General features: G+C 36.4%; 1 protein-coding gene across 1 annotated transcript in view; it reads right to left on the bottom strand.

The window, feature by feature from the left end:
- Positions 1-572: 572 nt before the first annotated feature.
- FGL1 (fibrinogen like 1) overlaps positions 573-20440 on the bottom strand; it is a 34965-nt gene continuing 15097 nt past the window's right edge. The window contains exons 3-7 of the mRNA XM_083367529.1: positions 18479-18638; positions 17239-17336; positions 15072-15160; positions 9692-9879; positions 573-2065 (exon numbers count right to left, since the gene is read on the bottom strand). Coding sequence (XP_083223655.1) covers positions 1906-2065; positions 9692-9879; positions 15072-15160; positions 17239-17336; positions 18479-18638 — 695 coding nt within the window. The 3' untranslated portion in view covers positions 573-1905. The remainder of the gene's footprint in view (positions 2066-9691; positions 9880-15071; positions 15161-17238; positions 17337-18478; positions 18639-20440) is intronic.

Genomic DNA, 20440 nt, shown 5'->3' with positions numbered 1-20440 from the left:
TATTTTTTCATGTTCTTCTTTGTCACTAATTTGGTTTTTTAAAAAAAGGACAGGAGTAGCAAAGAAATTGTGATTCGTCACCAATGATGTCATGAGCATCAGCCAATTAATAGGTGTGCCATATTGAAATAATAGAAGATACATATTGTTCTGAGTTCACTTGCAGCAGTTTTTGTGAGGTTGTAGATTAGAGAAGCAGTGCTCCTTTATCAAGTTTTATTTAGAAAATATCCTCACTGCAGTGTCTCCCTTCTTCGATGATTATAAGTTACATCAAAAATAAATTTCAGCCTAAAATAAATGATACTGCATTAGATTCTCCTAAAAAGATGTGAGATTTAGCCACTTAGTTCTATCCACTCTGGATATTTACTCTTCAGTCTTACTCAGTCTTCTTTCCACATAAGTGCAGCGTAGTGGAATAGGAATAGCAAACTATGTATGATAAAGCTAAAACATACATAGCTCTGTAAAAATCTATTTTCCACATTTCAGAATATTTATAATGCTTCAGTACATATAAAAAGGGAATCCAAGTGAATAAGTAACACCAGAGTTTGGGGCTTCTTTAATTCATTTCCTAAACAGTAGTGATGGAATGACTTTGAGAAGACAGTCACCCTTGAAAGGATTCATTGTCCCAGACGTTCTCCAGTTCAATACTTGGACTATGGATCCCTAAACTTTAACAGAGTTTATGTAATCTCTTCCAGATTAATAGGTATTAACTAGGTTTTATGGAAATCTTCAGACATTTCTTCTGAATGGGGCATGACATGTGTGTTGAATCTCCATTTTCATACGCATAGACCTAGATATGCCTTTAACTAAACTGGAGGGATCATTTTTTCACTCTGGCACTTTGAATGTTGGGTGATTTTGTCTATAAAATGAAAGCAACACTAAATGTTAGTATTATTTGTCTATTCAGACACTCTATATATGCCTATTTTGGTAGGTGTGAGTAGGACCCACATGAAGGTCTGCTTTAATTATATGTAACAGAAAAGATGGGCAAACATTCAGAAAATCTGAAAACAAGCATACTGTATATATTTTTTACAGATCTGTAGGTCATCAGTGTAAAATATCTGAAAGACTTAACTTCATCCAGTGTATATTTTAGATTATATTCTGCTTGTGAAGAGGGGCAAGTTAAAAACATGATAGAATTAATGCTCTTAAATACAAATAAAGTCTTAAATCTTCTAGTAATGTAGCTGTTATGGAATAGGACCTAAAACACCTTTTTTAGCTAATGACTGTGGAATTAAAGGTCTCAGTTTTATATGTCCATGCCATTTGTTTTCGTTTCAATAAAAATACATAAAAGCATTAAGCACATTTAAGCTTTTGAAAATCAGTGGGATGAATATTTAATCCTAATTTGGATTGTGGTTTTACTGAAAAGTAAATAATGCATGAATATGCCCACGAAATGACCAGAAATGGAACTTATTTGAATTTTACAAATGTGAGTATGCCCATGAAATGACCAGAAATAGAACTCATTAGAATTCATTCATATGAAATTTTAGATTAAAAAAAAGAAACCTGATTAAGTTTTTTGGCAGCATTTGGCCACACCTTGGTTGATCTCAAAAAATCTCAATAGGGTTATCTTCTTCTGGTTAAAGCTTCAATGGAGGAACATCAAGAAATGCCAGGGCTGTAAACCAGACCAAGAAGTTCAAAAGAGCTTCTGAGAAGAAGATAGTGGCAAGCTATATCCCGATTGCTGCCAAAAACAACAACAACAACAACAAAACACACAAAAAAAACACTTTTACTGTGTATGAAGTATCCATATACTTACTAATGACTGAACTTGACTCAGTAGATTCTTTATCTAGTGAATGCTGATTTGATTAACTGATTTGATTAAGATGAATATGGAAACAAACCCTAAGCTACACTGGGACTGAAGTTCGATGGTCTGACCTTCATGACAACAGACTTCAAGGAATACCACCAGCCATGCCATGTGTACCACACAATTCCATTATCTGTCCTTGCTGAATAGGGTCCATTATAGTACAGGCCATTCAGGTTGGCAGTGTGACATCTAGTGAAATAGAAGAAGAAAAAGAAATAGAAGATATCTATTAGTTTCAAACAAAATCATAGCTTCCTCAGATTTTTGCAAGTAGAAACTGTGAACTATTTTTTTTCTATACACTGCATTTTAGTCCTTGAAGCCTGAGTAATATTTAATCCCTGGGACTAAAAGGGGGGCACAATTTCTGCTTCATCTGTACCGGTTTTTGCTTTGGGGGAATCCAGTTACCTCTAACCCTTTGCCACTTGTGTGGACCTTAGATCTGAAGAGAATCATCACCTACTCATCATCAAAGGACTGTCTAGTAACAGGCGTTACAGGAACGTCACCAGCAACGCTCTCCAAAATGTATTCTGTGACTCGAGGTCTGAATCAACCTAATTATACGGAGCTGTATTATAGTGATTTTGTGTAAGGCAAGTTCTATTGATTTTCAGACAAAGTTATTTCATTTTCCCCAAATATCCAAATATCCCAAGAAACCCTGCTTATTTCCTAACTAATAACAACTAGTGATTTGCTATACTTTTATGATGCCTAAAATCCACCCAATGATTGCCTTGATCTCAATGAGATCAGCTCAATGAAGAAATGGCCCTTAAGGTAAGTAAACAACTCACTGCATGTGTGTGTTTACATTAGTGTTATAAAACAATAATAATAGGTAAGAGACCATAAAAGGCACGCAAAATGATCTAGTGCATCAATCATTTTCAAATATTGTCAAATAATGTAGTTTTCCATGAAATACAACTAGTTTAATACCAAGAATAATGATTATCTCAAGCAATTTTGCTGATAATATTTCTGGATGGAGGGTTATGATTACAACCAAAATAAAGACCTTCCTTAAGCAGCTATTCCATCTTTCCCTCTTCAATGACTTCTTCTTTGGTTGGAAGGAAAAAGAAGAATCCTGGGGGGAAAAAGTGTTAGAACTATAAATGGATTATCATGATATTTGTTCCTATCCTATATTAGATGAAATGGTTGGGGCAACACATCTGAACATAAGAATCCAACAATCTCATCTGGCACTATCCGGAGATGGTATGAGGGTTGTTTTAGCTCTCCTTTGAATAGATTCATCAAAGGTGGATACCCTATAATCTTTTCTGGGGAACCACAGGAGTTTCTTAAGGATTACATCATTTAGCTGTGGTAAACCACTGAATAAAAAAAAATATATCTCCCTGCCTCCAGCCAATTAAGCAAAAATAAGTGGAATATATGGGTTAGGTTTATTTGGATGTTTACAAAAATAAGGAAAAAAACCTCATAATACCAACTCAAAATATTGAATTTACTGATTAAAAAAGGTTGCTTATGAAAAACGGAAAACAAACAATAGTTTGGGAGGGTGGAAATTGTAATAATTATTCCAGTAAGTGCTGTATAGAAGTATGGAAGTCGCTTCTAGAGATTTTTTCTTTGTCTCTCACTGTTTCTCACTTTCTCTTTTCTTCCTTTTTTACTTTTTACTTTAGGTTTGCTGTAGTTTTTAAACTCTGTTTAAAGTTTTTTTCCAATAAAAATTATACAACCCTCTCTCAAAATATTGAAGATAGACAAAGCATTCTGCCCTCATGTGGAGACGAAAAGAAAAGGAAAAGGAAAGAAGGAAAGAAAGAAAAAGAGAGAAAAAGACAGAGAAAAAAAGAAAGAAAGAAAGAAAGAAAGAAAGAAAGAAAGAAAGAAAGAAAGAAAGAAAGAAAGAAAGAAAGAAAGAAAGAAAGGGTAAAATAAAATCTGGGTTATATACAAAAAACTAGATTAAATTATAAGGAGGAGCTGCAAGATTTGAAAACATTAATTCTAATTTCTAAATACATTTACAATATCATGTTTTGTAATAGTACCCTCTTTCTTTTTCTCCTCAGATTTCACATCATTGACAGTTTTGAGCAATTCTTAAACTTCATCCTTTTATCAAAGCTCCTTTTTAAAAAATAAGTACCTATTTATTAGTTGTGCAGATATTTTTTCTAGTCACTTTTACATCTTATCATTCTCCTTTTTTGCTTCCTGAATGTTCTTTCCAATAGAGCAGAAATGTAGCAAGAAAAATAATCCCCCAAAGTATTTTCTTTCTGTTGGTGGATTCAGCACTAATTGTTTTTACTTTTTGCTAATCAACTTAATTTGAAGAGAAAAAAAATCATTTCTTGAAACAAGAACAACTGGCAATAAAAATAACCAAACTTTACATAACCAATATGCTTACCGGTAATTATGTTTTATTTCACTAGCACAGTTTTCTCAATTTAGACAACATAGCTATATTGGCTAGGAAAAGGGCCGTATTAACCACAAGCTAAACAAAAACAAATATGTGGTGCAGTAGCTAAAAAAAGCACACGCCACCTCCTACTTTTGGGGTGTGTTAACACAAGCAAAATGACCAGATCACAGAGCTTATTTGCTCCACTCCACTCTGCCCTTCCACTTAGAATACTTAGACTACTCTGCCCCAGTTTTGGGTACTAAAGTTCAAAAAGGACAGGGGGAAAATTACAAGGAAGGGAATTCATGCTATGGTAATCATCAGGAGGAATATTCTCACTTATGAAGCATCACAGAAAGTGATAAGCTCTTTTTTAAGAGATCTTCAGACAGGGGCTGGATGGTCACCTGTCAGAAAAGTTCTAAAGGATCCTGTAGTGAGGAGCAGATTTTCCATGATGCCATGATTCTATTTACAAGTTATTAGCAGAATTGGGCTGTCTCAAGAGCAAAACAGGATTAGATTTAATTAGTACCTGGATAAGAGATCACCAGGAAATACTAAAGCTCTAAGTTAAACTGGAAAGGAGACAGCCTGGGAAAAGACAATTGCAAACCGGTTTTGTACTGTTGGATATGGACAAGACTACATAGTCACCAGAAGTCAAGCATGACTCAGTCAAGACTGAGTCACAAAAAGGGGGTGACAAATTGTGTATAAGTCCTAAAGCCTCAGGTTGCCCACCTCTGCACTAGATCATAATATAATTTGCTTGATTTTGTACAGTGTGTAAACTCAATCACTGATTGGGTTTACAATTCACAAATTTATGATTGGCTGTAACCATAATGCTAAACCAAAGCTTAAAAAGTCACATTACCGTTTAGGACAACGTGTGTCCTTACAACACATTAAGACTCACAAGTCTTAATCTAGCTGTGCTTCATAGTTATCAGGTAGGCATATTTGATAAAGCAGCCCAGGGAACTCCATTGTCTTTCCTTATGCATATGTGATGATGGCCTGTGATCAGTACTTTCCCTTGTCTGTGCTTGCTGGTTTTGTTCTTGCAGAAACATTGCTCCATTGTGCACAACAAAGAGCTCAGTTAACACCCCCCCGCCCCCCAGAAAAGAACTAGAGAATTGGACAACTGTCATTCTTGCGAGCATAGAGCATTGGTGCTGCATGGCACAATCTTCACATTAAATAATCATGCTATTGGCTCTTAAAGAGATACCAGACCTCTAGAATACAAAGATTGTAATACATCAGGATAAAGACCTAGCAAATCTGATAGTCCATATATTGCCATTATGGGTTTGCAATAGTTATGCTAGGAAGATTTCTTCCTTCAATATCATAATCAGATTCATCAAGATTATGGTTAGCTAGGAATCCTGGAAGTTATGTTCTCACTGCATCTGCTCAATTTTTTTTATAACAATACCACCTAATTGCTATGAGATGAGAATAGGTTTATATAAATTATGTTAAAGCTCAGAAGCTTCTTGGCTCAGCCTGTGATGGTGATGTATAACTGAATATCATGAGCATATGAATGATAACATCATCCTGAACTATTTTAGTTTGAACTACAGAATGACACACTTCATTCATGTACACATTAAATAATTTGGAGGGAAAACCAGAGGCACTTCACACTTTAGGGACTTGATCACAAATCTCCCCATGATGCTGACTGGAAGTATCCACTAAGGGTATCCTTAGTGTCCACACCATAAAATGATACCACCAACTCCCTTCTCCTGCAGGTAGTCCAGGAGGCTATTATAGTTGATGGTACTGAATATGATAAAGACATCTAACAAGATCAAAAGGGACATGTTTTCCCATATTAAGGTCCTAGCAGAGGTAATCAACTAGAACAATCAGTGCCATTTCCATTCCTTAACAAGTCGTGACTAAAAATGGATCTAATAATTTCAGCTAGAATTCTCTGCAGTGTAATTGATTTTTCCACCACCTTCTTGACCAGATTGGAAGGAAAAGAGTCTGAAGCCTAGAAGAAAGTTGTAAAAAAGAGGAAAAGGCAGTCCTTTTTATCGTAGAATAATTTTTCATCATCAGAATTTTTTTCATTATGTAACTACATTTGGATCTTCTTATCTACTATGCTGCACAGTGTCAGCTGATGGAAGAAAACATCTCTCTTGAAGGAAGCATTCTTAATGCAAATGCCTTGGTTGTTAAGGATGGCCAAGAGATACCATTTTTGGACAGTACTGTTGTACTCAAGACATCGCATTGGATTAAGCTTTTCTGGATTATTTGGCTTTGTTAATCAGAGGATCCACATTTTGTAGCATTTGAATTTGTGAATTGTTATATTATCAAAATCAAACAGAATAATAGTTCAGTTATAGTCAATCTCATAGTTAAAATGCATTCTATTTCAGAACATACAGTACAGTAGCCATATATCTGCAGCTAAATACAAAACAATCATTTCAGTTTCTCAGCAACAGAAATATAGACATTTCCTTCCCTTTGTGACAGAAACATTTTTTTGAGATATATATAGGATATACAAATTTTCCACATATAAAACCTGTTAGGCAGCACTTCAGCATTTACTTGCAAAGTACTCATAGCCTAATAGTTCATTCATCCATGTACATAATCCACAGACCAATTACATCAGTACCTACTCATAATGAATCCATAAAAATATAAAATCTGAACTGGACTGCAGTCAGATATATTCTTCTAGGTTGGAGAAAGCCCCATTAAATTCATTAGTACTGAGCTGTACTTTTCTTTCAATCTTCCTTTTTATGTACCAAATCATCTATGACTTGGCTGTTGAGCTGCATGTCATTCGCCAAGATCTCCTATCAGCAATTTCTAATTTCATTATTTCTAAGGGAAGCCCATCCCCAAGCAGGGTAGAAGGAAGTCCAGAATGAAAAGATTATGATAAGTTTACAGAATGATTGCTAAGATTTAATTAAAAAAACAACTAGTAGCAAAAAACATACTACAAAATGAGGGCTGGAAGAACACATTTATAATAATTATTCTTTGACTCAGAATAATTGCTGTGCAGTTCTGATTCATGATTCATCACAAACAAATGTGACTCTTTTAATTTCAGCAGTGACAAAACTCCCATCTGAAGTCAGTGGAAGCTTTGACTTCACTGAAAACAGGATTTAAACATTGTTTCATTTCCTCCATTTTATCTACTTAGCATTGATGAGAGCTGAATCATATTGTTTCACACAGTAAACCTGGCTTCACCTCAGTCCAACTCAAACTGTATTGCAAAATGCTTGCAATAATTGGCAAGAGTTTATGTTTATAACCTGAATAAATAGAGCCAAACAACTTCCCTGAAGAATCCCCAAAAGGGAAAGTGAGACAACACTGAAGCTGTTTGTAAGTGGCAAAATCTTTTCAAATGTATCTGACAGTTCTCAAATCATAAGAGGCAACTTGTTCCCTGAGAATTATGCATATTGTTAGATTGACTTTGTAAATATACTTCCTTGCTTCATTTTGCAACCTGTTAAATTCAGCATTGACAATAATTATTTTGGCAGCTGTCATAAAGTTCCCTTAGACTTATATTTAAAATGCAACCATTTAAAAGTCATTTTTTGATCATTATGTTCTATTCGATTAATGCTATACAAAATCCTGCAGTAAAGAACAAGTGTGTGGAAACAGTTAATGTTTCTTAACTCACTGCAAACTAGCTTATAGTCCTTGCCAGTGTTACAACTCATAAGGAGTGATGATCAACCAAGAGATAGAATTTTATCCGAATATCTTTCAAATATATATGAATGATTCTTGAATTCTTCTAATACTATTTCTTGTGAAGGACTAGTTTTCTTCAGTGTTAGATTTTCAAAATACATTGGCCTATAGCTCTCAGCATCCCCAATGATCATGATAAAAAATAGTTATTTCTATTATTATGGCCAACATGCAAAGTTAAATATAATTTTAAAATGATAAGAATATATTAAACCCAAATATTGTAAAAATAAAATTAGAAAATCTTCCTATTCCTGTTAAACTATTTGAGCAATAGTCCTAAGAAGACAAACACGAACCAATAAAAATAAATTTATCTGCTATTGCTGAATACTGATTAAAATTTTAAAATCTAAATTGACAGAATTCTGCCTTGATGGCATAGGGGAGATTCTGCTGTGTTGCAGCAAACAGCTGTGGTGATAGAGCAATTTAACTAATCCCCTGGAATCACATCTGATATCTCTGCTAAAGGAGGGAGAATAAGATTGGTATCTATTTTGCTGTGCCTGGTGGTCAAAGAAAGATCTTGACAATTCAATATATTGAGAGTATACAAAGCCCTGGAAGGCAAGAAAATATAGCAAGAAATGTACATGATATTACACTTGACTAAAGTTTTCTTTGAGGTTATTATAATAGGAACAAGTTATAATAGAGTTCTTTGCTGCGGTAACTTTCTGTATAGCACAATTCTATAGACGTGCCCTGAGAAATAACATTCTTACAACAGTGCAACTTATATGCTCAATTTAGTGAGCATCAAATTGCAGCTTAATATGGAAAATATTAGTTCGTGAACAGTGGAGTTCAAATACAGGTAGTCCTCAACTTACAACAGTTCCTTTAGTGACAGTTACAGCTGCACTGAAAAAAGTGATTTATGACCATTTTTCACACTTACGACAGTTGCCGTATCCCCATGGTCACATGATGAAAATTCAGATGTTTGGCAACTGACTCGTATTTATGATAGTTGCAGTGTTCTGGGGTCATGTGACCTTCTGACAAGCAAATTCAATTGGGAAGCCAGATTCAATTAATAACCTGTTACTTAGCAACTGCAGTGATTCCCTTAACAGATATGCCAAGAAAACTTGTAAAATGGGGCAAAATTCACTTAACAACTATCTTACTTAGCAACAAATATTTTGGGCTCAGTTGAGGTCATAAGTTGAAGACTAACCGTAATAAAATTTTTAATTTAGGGTTAGGGTTAGGCCCTAAATTCAGTTAATGTGAGGTTACTGCATGCATAATTGAGGACAGTGCATGCACACTTGAGGCTGAGGTTTTAGATGCTGCTAATGTGTGTGCAGATAGAGAAAAGGAAGATTTTGTCAGAGGAAAGCAGTACAAATTTTACAAAGAAGATGCTTGTTTTTTCCTATAGAAGTATCGCTTTGAATAGTGAATTTGCAAATTTGAATAATGTGACTATTCTGTAAAATTAATTAACTGCACTAATTGAGACCTATTTGTAATTTATAATGACAGAATAAGCATTAGCATTTAACTGGGATATTGATAGCTACTCAGATCCAGAACTTTTGTGTTATTTTACATGAGTTTAGGGAAAAAAAAGTTCTTCTAAATCAAAGTAATGTGAAAACATAGCCAACCTGTTAAACCACCAGCCAGCATGATCTTCTTCAGCGCAGTTCTTTTCATAATTGTCATTATCTCTGTCTTTGGTACTGAATTTCATTCCTTGGTGATTTGCCCACCATTTAACTTCAGGGTGAAACCCCCCAGTGAGAGAGTCACCAGCTGTTCCAGAGTATTGCCCACAATTCATCTTGTAAAAATTCTAGCAAAGAAGTTGGGAGAAGGAGCAAGAGAATTGTATAAGTGGAACACCTGTCTAGCATTTAAGAGAGATCTTCAAACAGGAGAATAATACACGTAGTCTACAAAGAAATAAAGTGAACATGCAAAAGCATTTAACAACCAAGATTAGATACATGTAACATAGAGTATTTCCTTGTTTTGAGGATTTGACCCTATAAGAAAGGTGAGCATATTATTCTGTACTGATTTTTTTTTATGCTGGAATTAACGAAAGAATTTAGCATATTGTGAATTCCCATGATTTTAAATTTGAATATTTTGAGGAGTATAATGTATTTTTATTTAATTGGGTGGGTAGTTGCTTCACTTTATGAAGTCAAGTTGTCTACAATTGGCAAAACATATCTCCCTTGCTTCTCAGCTAACAAAGTAAGAAAGAGCTTGTGGCCTAGAGGTTACACATACATACATACATACATACATACATACATACATACATACATATATATATATATATATATATATATATATATATATATATATATATTATATATATGGATCTTTGGTTATTCGGGTTTTTCCCCGCGTAGAACTAAAGGTGTAGGGGCGACGTTTCGACGGAATCCCATCCGTCATCATCAGGCTGGAGGCTTCTGCTTCCTTCTTCTGGGAGAAGCATGTGGCTGTTTGTTCCTCTTTTTTAAACTGCCAGAGGGGGTGTGTTCTGTGGGTGGAGGTTGCTCTGATTGGGTGGGGGAGTAAGTGTATTCTGATTGGGTGGGAGTGTGTTTTGAATGGTGGGTGTGTTCTGATTGGGTGGGGGTGTGTTTTGAGTGGATGGGCTGGTCTCAGCTGCCAGCCTTAGACCTGAGCTGTTGAGTTGTGCTGCTTTTGTTCGGCTTCGTGTTTGTGGTGGTGCCATGTTTTTATAGTGGGTGTCAGTTTGCTTATTGTGTGGTTTGGAGGGGTTTAAAGTGGCTGATGTTGCAGCTGTGGTTAGGTTTCTGTTTTGTGGTTGTGCCTCGTTATCATTGTGGGTTCGGATTTGCTTTTTGAATGGTTGTGTGGTGGTGATGTCATATGTTATCATGAGTTTGGGTCTATCATTCTTGGTTGTTGGGACTCGTCTGTCAATCAAGGCGGGTTTCCAAATGGTTGGTAGGCGAGAGGTATCATCTCGTTTGTTTATGCTGTGGGGGCGTTTTTCTATCTCAATGGCTTCTCTGATTATTCTGTTGTTAAAATGTTCAATTTTGGCGATAGTTTTGGTTTTTTTAAAATCAATTTCATGTCCCGTGGCTTCAAAGTGTTGGACCAGGGATGAAGTTTGTTCTCCTTTTCTGAGTGAGTTTTTGTGCTCTTCAATGCGTGCACTTATTCTTCTGTTGGTCTGTCCGATGTATGTGGTGGGACAGGTGGAGCATGGGATTTCGTATACTCCTTGGTTTTCTAAGCCAATTATGTCCTTGGGGTTTCTTAGGATGGTGGATATTTTTCTGTCTGTGTAGAATGCTGTTTTGATGTTGTGTTTTTGGAGGACCTTGCTGATTCTGTGTGTGGTCCCTTTTAAGTATGGGAGGAGGGCTTTGCCATTTTCTTGTTCTCTGTCTTGGGTTTTTGTGGGTGTCCCTCTTCGGATTAAGTTGGTAATCGTGTTTCTTTGGAATCCATTGGCTGTTAGTACATTAGTGAGAGTGTGTAGTTCGGTTTTTTGGTGTTGTTCGTCAGCTAGGTGTTTTGTTCTGGAGATGAGTGTCTTGGCTACGGAGTTGATCTGTGCTGGGTGGTGGTGTGAGAGTGCGTTCAGATAGCGGTTTGTGTGTGTTTATATATATATATATATATATATATATATATATATATATATATATATATATATATATATATATATATATATATATATATATATATATATATATGTTTTCTGAGGTTTTCGCGGGTGCCTGTATGTGGATCCTTGGTTTTTCGGGTTTTTCCCCGCATAGAACTAAAGGTGTAGGCGCAACGTTTTGACGGAATCCCATCCGTCATCATCAGGCTTTAGCTTCCTTCTTCTGGGAGAAGCATGTGGCTGTTTGTTCCTCTTTTTTAAACTGCCAGAGGGGGTGTGTTCTGTGGAGGTGTGCTCTGATTGGGTAGGGGACCAAGTGTGTTCTGATTGGGTGGGAGTGTGTTTTGAATGGTGGGTGTGTTCTGATTGGGTATATATAACCTTGCTAGGCCCCAAACACAGGACAAATCTTATTTCCTGTTTCAGCTTAATTCTTTGTTAGAAATCCAATTTTTTTTACATATATATATATATATATATATATATATATGTTTTCTGAGGTTTTCGCGGGTGCCTGTATGTGGATCCTTGGTTTTTCGGGTTTTTCCCCGCGTAGAATTAAAGGTGTAGGCGCAACGTTTCGACGGAATCCCATCCGTCATCATCAGGCTTCTGCTTCCTTCTTCTGGGAGAAGCATGTGGCTGTTTGTTCCTCTTTTTTAAACTGCCAGAGGGGGTGTGTTCTGTGGAGGTGTGCTCTGATTGGGTAGGGGACCAAGTGTGTTCTGATTGGGTGGGAGTGTGTTTTGAATGGTGGGTGTGTTCTGATTGGGTGGGGGTGTGTTCTGAGTGGATGGGCTGGTCTCAGCTGCCAGCTCCAGACCTGAGCTGGTGAGTTGTGCTGCTTTTGTTCGGCTTCGTGTTTGTGGTGGTGCCATGTTTTTATAGTGGGTGTCAGTTTGTTTATTGTGTGGTTTGGAGGGGTTTAAAGTGGCTGATGTTGCAGCTGTTGCAGCTGTAGTTAGGTTTCTGTTTTGTGGTTGTGTGTCTTTATCGTTGTGGGTTCGGATTTGCTTTTTGAATGGTTGTGTGGTGGTGATGTCATGTGATGTTATCATGAGTTTGGGTCTGGTATCATTCTTGGTGGTTGGGCTTCGTCTGTCAATCAAGGCAGGTTTCCAAATGGCTGGTAGACGAGAGGTATCATCTCGTTTATTCATGCTGTGGGGGCGTTTTTCTATCTCAATGGCTTCTCTGATTATTCTGTTGTTAAAATGTTCAATTTTGGCGATAGTTTTGGTTTTTTTAAAATCAATTTCATGTCCCGTGGCTTCAAAGTGTTGGACCAGGGATGAAGTTTGTTCTCCTTTTCTGAGTGAGTTTTTGTGCTCTTCAATGCGTGCACTTATTCTTCTGTTGGTTTGTCCGATGTATGTGGTGGGGCAGGTGGTGCATGGGATTTCGTATACTCCTTGGTTTTCTAACCCAATTATGTCCTTGGGGTTTCTTAGGATGGTGGATATTTTTCTGTCTGTGTAGAATGCTGTTTTGATGTTGTGTTTTTGGAGGACCTTGCTGATTCTGTCTGTGGTCCCTTTTAAGTATGGGAGGAGGGCTTTGCCATTTTCTTGTTCTCTGTCTTGGGTTTTTGTGGGTGTCTCTCTTCGGATTAAGTTGGTAATCGTGTTTCTTTGGAATCCATTGGCTGTTAGTACATTAGTGAGAGTGTGTAGTTCGGTTTTTAGGTGTTGTTCGTCAGCTAGGTGTTTTGTTCTGGAGATGAGTGTCTTGGCTACGGAGTTGATCTGTGCTGGGTGGTGGTGTGAGAGTGCGTTCAGATAGCGGTTTGTGTGTGTTTTTTTATGGTAGATAGTGTGTCCTAGGGAGCCGTTGGATTTCTTGTAGACTAAGACATCAAGGAAGGGAAGTTGATTGTTAGCTTCTGTTTCCATGGTGAATTGTATTTTGGGGTGTAGGCTATTGAGGTGTATGAGGAAGTCATCCAGTTTTTCTTTGCCGTGTGGCCAGATTACGAAGGTGTCATCTACGTATCTGAGCCAGAGTTTGGGTTTGTGGTTGGATTTTTCTAGAGCGAGGGTTTCAAAGTGTTCCATGTAGAGGTTTGCGATGACAGGTGAGAGGGGTGATCCCATGGGTGCTCCTTCCATTTGTTTGTATCTTTGTCCATTGTAGATGAAGTATGTGTTAGATAGGCAGTGGTTGGTCAGATCTAGGATGTGTTTTGGGGGGTTGTATTTATTTAGGATAGCTGTCAAGGCTTCTTTGATAGGCACTTGGGTGAAGAGGGATACAACATCGAAGCTCACAAGTAGGTCCCAGGGCTGTAAGTTTAGTTTACTTATGATCTCTATGAATTGGAATGAGTTTTGTACGTGTGAGGTGATGGAATTTGCATAAGGCTGTAGTTGTTTGGCAAGAAATTTGGCTAGATTTTGTAGAGGTGAGCCTATGGAGCTGACTATGGGTCTGAGTGGGGTTCCTTCTTTGTGTATCTTGGGCAGACCATAGAGCTTAGGACATCTGGATGATTTTTCTCTGGGAATGAACACACCCACCATTCAAAACACACTCCCACCCAATCAGAACACACTTGGTCCCCTACCCAATCAGAGCACACCTCCACAGAACACACCCCCTCTGGCAGTTTAAAAAAGAGGAACAAACAGCCACATGCTTCTCCCAGAAGAAGGAAGCAGAAGCCTGATGATGACGGATGGGATTCCGTCGAAACGTTGCGCCTACACCTTTAATTCTACGCGGGGAAAAACCCGAAAAACCAAGGATCCATATATATATATATATATATATATATATATATATATATATATATATATATATATACAGTGCTTTTTTTGTAAAAGAAAAAGGTGCCAGAACTCACACGTCATACAACCCGCCTTGCCTACCTTACAAGGTTCCATCCAAAAAAAGTGCTGGAACTCCATTCTGAACGTTCTATGACCAAAAAGCACTGTATATATATATATATATATATATATATATATATATATATATATATATATATATATATATATATATATATATATATATGTGTGTGTGTGTGTGTGTGTGTGTGTGTGTGTGTGTGTGTGTGTGTGTGTGTATATATAATGAATGAGGGTTATCTTCCCACGGGGACTCTGTGAAATTTGATAAGTAACAGAATGTTTCCCTTCAGAGATCTCACTAATCCCTCCAAAATACATTATGCCTTTGAGTGTTAAATATAACTGGTCACTCTTGACTGCCCATGATGTTCACAGCTGAATGGAGTTCATTTACACTAGTGTAACATGCTAAAACTCACACATGCACACACATTAACACTCAGAATTCTGATGATACAACAGTTATGAAATACTTATTTTCTTATACTGCATATTTAGAACTCCAAATTCTAATGAAGCTACTTCTACTACCTGCTCATCTGCAACTCGAAACTTTTCATACTGTGCAAAGCGCTGTTCATCCATAAAATCAGACAAATCGATCCTCAAAGTATAATTCCCTGCATTAAAAAGAACAAATGAAGATACAATATTCAGAAGAGAGGAAGGGAGAATTTCCATTCAATTCATTGCAGGCATTGAGAGAATTCAGATACCATGGCTAACTCCTCATTTTTTAGCAATTTGATTTTCTTATTGCTTAGCATGATACTGACATACTTTGATTAATCAATGATGAATCCATTAATATGGAATTTTATTGAACATTTATTATCACTATTATAAAAATTAATTTGCTCTTTATAGTTGGCAACTCAGTACTTTTTGTATCATGCATTAGTGATACCTGACCATGTATTTAACACTTGAATTATATACTGTATTAACAGTGTGTGGTTCTTTGCTTTGTTCCGACTGTGAGGTCTGAAGGGCTTGCCTATATAGGCAAGCTGTTCAGACCTCACAGTCAGAACAAAGCAAAGAACTACACATATACACATAAAGTCAGATCCAAGAAACACACACACACACACACACACACACACACACTTTTAGGTCCTGTGTTTACATATCCCAGGCTTCAATTTAGCTGTTGGATTATCAAACTAAACACAACCTACAACTGAATGCCTAGTGTTTGGAGAAATTTTCTCTTGTCTGGGTAGAGAAAAACAGTGAGAAAATTTGTTTCACTATCATTCCAGATTGATAGAGTTTGTAAATGTTGCTGTGATTTCCAGTTATCAGCAGGCATTGTTTCTCTTTCTGTATCAATTTGGCTCAGTGTCCAGAGCAGATATTTTAAAATATGCAAATTGTATTAATCCAATTGAGATTATTATATAAAAACCAGCAAATATATGAATGATATGCTGGAATTTATGGCGTTTTTTTTAAACAGAATAACCACTTTAACTAAAGTAGCTTTTATTAGCCAAGTGCCCTCTAATTCTGATGGACCACAATATCCATCATCCTACGTAATGGAATGAAGAAACCTGGATTCCAACTTAAATAGAAAGGGATACCAGGTTGGGGAGAAATTGCCTTTGGTTTGGGGACAGATAAAAATTTTTAAGAGAGACTCAAGCAGTTTGCAAGTATGCATTTTGCGCCATACATCCATCTCTGCAGAATGCATTTCTGAGAGATAGAAGTAAACCCTGCAAGCTGTAAAAATGATCTTAAATTCTTTTCATAGATTTCCTGGACATGCTTGCTTTAGAAGAAAGTCCAAAGGTCCAAAAATCTACAAGTTATAACAAGAGGCTCTACAGAGAGCTACTCATGCTCTACGCATCCCGCAGTTCAGTTACTGCAATGGGCTGTACAGGGGGCAACCTTTGAAGACCATGCAGTGCAGGCAGTGATGGTTATGTCTCCTTATTCCCAGATGACATCCCTGATCTGTGAAATGTGGCAGCTGCCAGTTTTGCTTCAGATACAATTGAAGCTAGTAGTTATGACCTATAAAGCTTACATACCCTACAGGCTGGTTATTGGAAGGAATGCTTATAGTCTCTATCTAGCTGAGAGAGTGGCAGGGTTTGTGGCCCTTGGGTTTCTTCAATTAAACAATATAATCTACCAGAACACAGAAAGAGGGTCTTCTTTGTCACAACACTTGCCCTCTGGAATGACATTTCCATTGAGATCCAAGTGGCTCTCATCCTGATGGCATTCTTGAGAGCCTTAAAGACCTAGATGTTCTCCCAGGGTGGGCTGGTTGGTGTTCCTTGCTGGATTCATTTATATATGTTTTTTCAAGTTGGCTGGATTTATCATCCTGATGGGGTTTTTTTTTGTAACTTGTTTTTTATTTATCCTGTGTCTGTTTTGTTCCTATTTCTTATTCATATTGCAATTTATTTTGTCTGTTATATTATGAGGTTCCCATAGTCAGTCTGGAGTTGGGTGGCACCTAAATTAAATGAATGATATAAATGTATTCCCTGAGATGTTACTATATAAGAATGTATCTAAACTGTAACTCAGCAATAAATCACACTCAGAGACACTTTAATTTGAACTACAACTGTGGAGAAATCCTACTGGCTACTGGTCTTCCTGCTGATTGTTAAAAAACAACAAATCCCTTATTATTGGTTTTTCTAATAAAGTATTGTATTTTTCTTACCCTGAGAAGTCAAATAATGTAGGTTTTTATTCCCAAGCCAGTATTCACCATCTGCTGAAGTAAAATCTCCAAAACCCTGCTCATATTCAGTCCAATTTCTGAAAAAAAAAGATTAAAACCTCTGATCTGTATAAATCACGGAGGATTATTAAGTGGCTTTAAAAACGTTTGTGCAGTTCTCTAACAATTACAAATTACAAACATATATTTGGTTTCTAGGCAAAAAACAAAGTAAATTCAATTCATTTTATAGATTTATTTTCTATTAATAAATAATGACTACAAAGATTTGATTGCAATTTCAGGTCCTCCATCAATAATAATCAATAAACCTGAGTATACTTTCAAAGCAGAATCGTTATGCTGCTTCTGCTTGATTAAAATAACACGAAATATAGATTTGATTAATAAATACTGCTTTGATGGTTTTTGAAGCTTTTTAAATAATTATTATATAATGGTTTTATGAAATAATTACTTTGTAGTCTTTCTCTTTAGTAGATTGTTGTATGCTGCCCAAAATCACTTTCCACGAGATGGGCAGTTATATTAACATAATAAATAAATCTTAAATAAAAATTCATTAAATGAGTGTGAAGTACAATAAAAAAAGACTACTGATTTCTATCTTCCTACACTTTCTGCTTCTCAGTGCAATAGTATCTTACCCAACCAGTCACCAAAGAGAATCTTGCTAGTTATCACATGATTTTACAGTCTTTATCGGCAAGTAAATTAGTTATCTAAGACTCACCAAGAGCACCTGGACATTTTTGGTATTTGGGGAATCTCAGGTCCAGTCCTTTGTGTACATACAATTTTTTCCATGCATTTAGTTAAAAAACAATCCAGTTTTGATTCTACAACAAACTGCATCTTAACCAAGGGCCATAAAAAATGGCAGTTTCTACAAAAGATACATTTTCATTTTCCATAATAATTGGAAATTCTAAATGAATTTTATTTCAAAAAATAACAATCTATAGATTTTAATCTGTTTAAATAAACCTTACCTATTATATCTTACCTATTATATTTTGTTTAATGAAATTCTTATCACTCCCAACAACACTGACAAAGCAAGCCACTAGTATATAAAAATAAGAGCAAACCCCACTCCCTATTAGCACCGATGATGTTACCTAGTTTGGTAATGAAATGTCTGCAAGAAAGCACTCAAGCTTAGAAAGCACCAAGGATCTCACAGTTCAACCCTGAACTACAAATATTCTCTTCTTACCTATAAAAATTTTGACTCCCATCTGACCGTCTCTGAAAGACTGTCCACCCACCTCCTTCTGCCATATCACAGTAGGCAAAGAATCCACTGGGGCTCTTTAGTGGTTTCATCTTGTAAAATCCACTTTGTATATGACCAGCATGATAGATCTCGGCGCAATCTGAATCATGGCAAAACATCAATGGATTTAAATAATACAGTTTAGTCATGTTCTTCTCCTTCCTGCTATATAATATTGCATAGTGTAGCCTGTACAACTTTTAATTCAATGAGGGAAATGCCATTCATGGATCATATATTGCTTCTTACCAAATTGTTCCCAATGATATTGATTCTGCATGTGAGTAGATTGGATAACTTTGCATACCTTTGCCATAAGGAGTGGAAGATGAATTAGTGCTGGGAGAAATAGACATAAAATGTAACAAAAGCTGGCCTTTTCTGTCAGTCACAGGCTGAGCTATACCCTCATGGCTTGATAGCAAAAGGACCATGAAAACTAAGGAAATAATAGAATTGTGGTTCTAGCATAGAACAGTCAGAAACAATGATTTTAATAGAACCTGGTTGCTTGATGTGTTCACTGAACCATTCAATGATAGAACACAAAGGTTATGCAAGATGGCCAGAATGACTACTAGTTACTTACTGTAACTGTGATTATCAATAAAGGTAAAGGTAACTGCTAGGTTGGCAGAAGCTGGGACGAGTAACAGGCGCTCACTCTGTTACGCGGCACTCGGGATTCGACCCGCCAAACTGCCAACCTTCTGATCGACAAGCTCAGCGTCCTAACCCACTGAGCCACCACGTCCCTTCTGATTATCAATACATCTATTTAAACATAGGACAAACGTTTGGGTTAGCCAAAACTAAAGTTTACTATAATGTTTAGCCGGCCTTCATTAACTGTTTTGGTTACTCTTGATTAATGTTCTGCCTTGGCTGAACCATTGCTATGAAAGCTACTGGAAAAATTCAAGATATATAATTTCACATTAAAATAAGTAATGTAAATCAGACCTGCAAATACACATCCTGCAAATACTTTTTCACAGTTTTTACCACAGTTATAACTGTGGTCAATGACTGATGGCAAACATTTCAAAAATCTACTTCCCTTTATATGCAGCTTCCCTAGTCAAACTTAATATTCTTCAGTTTCTTAAGGTTGGACCATGCTACAGGGTTTTCAACAAAGAGTTTCAAAGTTGTGATCCAAGTTTCTACACATGCCAGAATTTAGCATGAAGAAAATTCTAATAACCAAATACTGGTGTACAACACAATATGAATCACATTTAATGAATTACACAAAAACACTCCTTAGTAAGTGCACATAGACCTGCAGAGACTACTGTTCAGATTATTGCAATGTAATATAAGTAATTCTTTCTATATTGAAAATTTTCTGTTAAAAATAGTATGGTAAGTCATTTTACTAAACTTTTGATTCATGAAGAGTAGAAACCCTAAATAAAGGCCAAGGAGAAGGAGTGGGGTTTAGAGATATGCTTTTTTCATGCATTGTGCAGGATAAAATGCCTTATGTAAATTAAATAAAAGTTTTCATAATTATTATGAGATAAAATCATGACCAAGCTGAATGCTTCCCCCTTCAGTTTTCCTTAACCATTTTTCTGATTATGTGGTATGGTCCAAAGCAGGTCAAACAAGTATCCTGTCACCAATTCTAAGCATACTATTGAGTTGGCTACATGTAATCCTATTTATACATTAGGGGTAAGTTTAAATATATTCTTTTTGCTTCATGTAATTTTGGTGTAATTAATTTTGATCATTATGCCAAACTGTTATGTTTTACTACAGTTGGTGCAGCATCCAAATTGAGAAATAATGGAATATTACACGAGAAACCATGATTTGAAGTTTACTATGATATGGGAGGATGACTAAATGAATAGCTATCTGTGTTTGTGTGTGTAGGGGGCACAATGGCTC

This window comes from Vipera ursinii (assembly GCF_947247035.1).
Source record: "Vipera ursinii genome assembly, chromosome: 7".
Classification (NCBI taxonomy): Eukaryota; Metazoa; Chordata; class Lepidosauria; order Squamata; family Viperidae; genus Vipera; species Vipera ursinii.
The sequence above is the reverse complement of the archived record's forward strand: the minus strand, read 5'-3'. Positions and strand labels throughout refer to the sequence as shown.